Source organism: Limulus polyphemus, unplaced genomic scaffold (genome assembly GCF_000517525.1).
Source record: "Limulus polyphemus unplaced genomic scaffold, Limulus_polyphemus-2.1.2 Scaffold7716, whole genome shotgun sequence".
Taxonomy (NCBI): Eukaryota; Metazoa; Arthropoda; class Merostomata; order Xiphosura; family Limulidae; genus Limulus; species Limulus polyphemus.
The window spans coordinates 21,489-25,934 of NW_013673326.1; the positions used below are offsets into that span (position 1 = coordinate 21,489).

At 32.4% G+C, this 4,446-nt stretch overlaps 1 protein-coding gene across 1 annotated transcript in view; it reads right to left on the reverse strand.

The window, feature by feature from the left end:
• Positions 1 to 4,446, reverse strand: part of LOC111089876 — a 20,713-nt gene that overhangs the window by 6,445 nt on the left and 9,822 nt on the right. Inside the window, exons 8-10 of the mRNA XM_022403112.1 lie at positions 3,418 to 3,861; positions 2,573 to 2,719; positions 1,109 to 1,348 (exon numbers count right to left, since the gene is read on the reverse strand). Of these exons, the coding sequence (XP_022258820.1) occupies positions 1,109 to 1,348; positions 2,573 to 2,719; positions 3,418 to 3,861 (831 nt within the window). The remainder of the gene's footprint in view (positions 1 to 1,108; positions 1,349 to 2,572; positions 2,720 to 3,417; positions 3,862 to 4,446) is intronic.

Below are 4,446 nucleotides of genomic sequence, written 5' to 3' on the forward strand. Positions count from 1 at the left end.
CGTTATAAGCCTTCAGACTAACCGCTTAACCATTGGAGGGATCGTGAGACTATAAACAAATTCTATTCCCTACTTAATGGTTTTTAGCGTTATAAGCCTTCAGACTAACCGCTTAACCATTGGAGGGATCGTGAGACTATAAACAAAATCTATTCCCTACTAAATGGTTTTTAGTGTTATAAGCCTTCAGACTAACCGCTTAACCATTGGAGGGATCGTGAGAGTATAAACAAATTCTATTCCCTACTAAATAATTTTCAGCATTATAAGCCTTCAGACTAACCGCTTAACCATTAGAAGGATCGTAAGACTATAAACAAAAATCTAAAATTATTATCAATTTGTATGTTTAACTATCTTATTATTATCCGTGAATCAGAATTAATGTTATTTTGTATTTCTTCTATTGAACTAGATCTAAGGGCCAGTTCTGTACCATCAACAAATATTCACAAACTCACTTCGCTATTTATCTATAAACTATTGTAATGTAAAATACAATGAAAACACGCAAGTATTTTTTTCTGGGCAGTGAAAATGTTTCTTGACAGTTGTGTACTTTCATGTTTCCTTGTTAAAATTATCTTAACAGTGTTTGAATGAAAGTAAGTTAAAAGCACGTGCTACTGGAGCAACATGAAAGAGGTTCTTCTCCCTTTTACGTTTTTTTTTTACTTCCATCTTTGATTCTGATTGCAATAAGTCATCAGACCTTGTTTCTTTCCGTGTAGCCGTAAGTTGAGCTTTTTTTTTAAATCAATGCTAGTCTCATTTTACGCCACTTGACTTATCTCGATGCTTGTTAGATCAAAATTATCAAGCGTGTTGAAATCCGTTTTATGTATTTTAAAAAGTAAGTTTCTTAACGGTTTCATTCACTTACGTACAAACTAGAACTTCTGAAACTTCTCTCAACGAAAGTTTATAGAATAAATAATCTGACTAGTGTGATGTTCTGTTTTTATTTTATTAAATACACTAAGCCTTGTTGCTCTGCGATTTGTTTGCAACATTGCTTTTCTAAGGGTGTGTACATGCCGGTATAAATACACGCATCGGGTTAAACAGCATTTAGGTTCTACCTATGGAATAGCAAACAACGACTTACATTTCTATATTTTATGTCATAAGTCACATTGTTCAGCAACTTGCTGTCTTCAATAGCATGTTTGCAAGGAAGGCTTTGACTCTTGCCCTCGTGAGTATCAATGGCGCATTGTTTATAGTACCATGGTAGAGGTCGCTGTTCACTGAGACCAGCAACATCTGCGATTGAAGACACGCTAACATCAACAGAACTCGAATCAACGGGACTATTCAGCTGTTCACGGCTCTTCTGGGCAACATACTGGATAAATATAGGTAAGTTTTATTATTATTCCATGAGCATAAAAATATAAAAAATATTACCAAGGCAAAACTTTGAACAAAAATACACAATCAGTCGTAAACGGCTCTTCTGGGCAACATACTGGATAAATATAGGTAAGTTTTATTATTATTCCATGAGCATAAAAATATAAAAAATATTACCAAGGCAAAACTTTGAACAAAAATACACAATCAGTCGTAAAATTGCCCAACAATGAAATGCGTAGAACTAAGAATTAAAAATTATAAACATAACTTTCTAGGAATAGGAAAACAGCGATAGCGCAAGAAACAAACAACTAGTTTTTATGTATTTTGTAAGTAAAGTTGTATTACATATTTTTTTTGTATCAGTTTCGTTAACAGTACTGTTTAAATGTTTAATATATATATATATTTATTTATATATTTTCATATTTTTATTATAAAGAGGATTATTTTGCATTGGTAGTTTAGTATATAAATTTAAGACTTGCCTAAATATCTTAAGACTGCCGAGAATTCTAAGATATTCTTAGGATTACGGCCGAAAATATCGATATCAACGAGGGTACTTAGCTGATCAATCAATGCATTCTAATTGTTATAAGTTTTTGTTTTATTATAATACATCCTCATAAATAAGTCAGCATATTAAACTAACTACATAATTTATTATGTTCATTTCTAGTTCTAGCCCATCATGTAGGTAGTTTACTTTGATCAGAAGTTAGTGATAATATCACATCATTAAGAGTTTTGGATGAGATGAAATCTTTGCATTTGCCTATTTTTCCATAATATAACTAAAGGTAATGTAGTGACATCTTTATAGTGTTCCGAATAAACTCTAGCGTGTTCAAAGCGTTTTGTTAAGATGTTAGTCATGGTGATGTGAATGCCAGCTCACAATTAGTAAACAGAACAGTAAACGCATATTAAAAACACTAGGAAAATATTTCATTTAGACATAACATGTGTTTTGTGCCATATATCAAGTGGTTGGAATTAATTACTGCAGGAACAGTGCGATCTTCGATGTAGTTAATCATTCTAATGTAAACACCGTTTATTTATTTATTTTCCAGTAACTATAGTGGTTCCTTTTTCTTTGTTTATCGTAAATTTCAGATCAAGTAAATGAATGCACACACTTAAACTTAGTAAAACCTCTGATTGAATATTTTAAAATGAAATATAATAAAGATAATAAAACGCTTACATGGATATGAATATGCCCATCTGAGGAACATTGTTCACCCCATCCTATCTCATACTTTGAGTAAACCCTTTCTGCTTGGGTAGAACTTGGATCCAAATAGAATTCATTAGGTGTAGGTGGATAAACAGTGAAACCATCTACACATACCTGAAAGGGAAAAACATTATGTGTAACAAATTGATCATTTATCTGATTACTAATGATATAAAAGCTTATAAAGCAGTTATTTTATTATTAGCATATTAAATATAATTGTTTTCAGAAAACACATACTGCCTGACTTTTTCTCAAACAAACATTGAATTTTCTTTCACAATCTACCTCCTATGATAGTCACTGACGCCTTAAACTAGCTATTAGATAGTTCATTCAAAATGAACCACCAGCATGTTTTTAAAGAAACCCGTGGAAATTTGCTTGTAAAGATATTCTACCCAATAGAAAAAAAAAGCTTTCACTCATCTTCCATGTTGAAGGTGATATGAGCTAACTTTCCCTGCAGCCTAGTGATGCTATCAAACTGCACAAAACAACTCAAGTTTATGATAGCGCTTCCCACAAAACATGAAACCTTGATCACATAACTGTATCAAAACACACAGAAAAATACAACGTGAAGTAACGTAAGATAACAAGATAATAGATCCAGTATGAAATTGCTAAACATAACCTAAACTAAAACGCTAACGTACATTTTTTCCTCTGAAAATTGGACCAACAAAATTAGTTATAATTAAAGTGACTTCTTCAGACACGTAACACTGAATAGTCAGTACTTCCCTGAATCGTGCAATATACGATAAGAATGTTTTTAAATATTTCAATTTGAGTAAGGAAAAATAAACCTCGTATGGTTGTGACGTGTACAGTACAAAGGGGAAATTCCGCAGGTGAACTCTGGTCCAGGTCTTACTCCAGTCAATCTTGTAAACGTATATGAAGTCAAGAACACTAATTATGGGAACTGTACTCTTGCCTTCAAATATAACAAACACGTTATGACAAACGGTTGCATCCAATGTGCTTGCTGGGGCAACACTGGCCTTGTAGGATTCCCAGACAGGACGAGATTGAGATAACATCTTATGGATGCTGTCCTCCAAAGAGGGGATGGAGTAAGGGGATCCATAAATTGATTGGTAAGCTCTCTTCAGGCTTGCTTCAGGGAAATAAGATGAGTACTGGAGGTAATCTTCAGACTGATATTGCCATTGTACAGATTCCCTGTCGTAACCGGTGACGACTTTCGTTCCGTATTCCGAACGATTGTAATACGCAGTAGCTGTAAACTGTAAAACAATAATAATAACATAAGATATATACATATATATTAGCATAGCTTTATTGTTGTAACGATGTTTTACACAGAGCAACTGAAGACAAACAAAATTTCATTTAAGAAATTCAGACTGTTACTAAGGTGTTGTTTATCTTATAACACATTAATCATAAACACCGAATCCTAAACAGATACTTTATAACGCATTTATCATAAACACCGAAACATAAAAAGATATCTTGCAACACCTTTATCATAAACACCGAAACCTAAAAAGATATCTTACAACACATTTATCATAAACACCGAAACTTTAAAATATACCTTATAACACATTTATCATAAACATCGAAACCTAAACAGATACCTTATAACACATTTATCATAAACACTGAAACCTAAACAGATACCTTATAACACATTTATCATAAACACCAAAACCTAAACAGATACTTTATAACACATTTATCGTAAATACCGAAATATAACAGATATCTTATAACACATTTATCACAAATACCGAAACCTAAACAAATACCTAAGAACACATTTATCATAAGCATCAAAACCTAAAAAGATACCTTATAACACATTT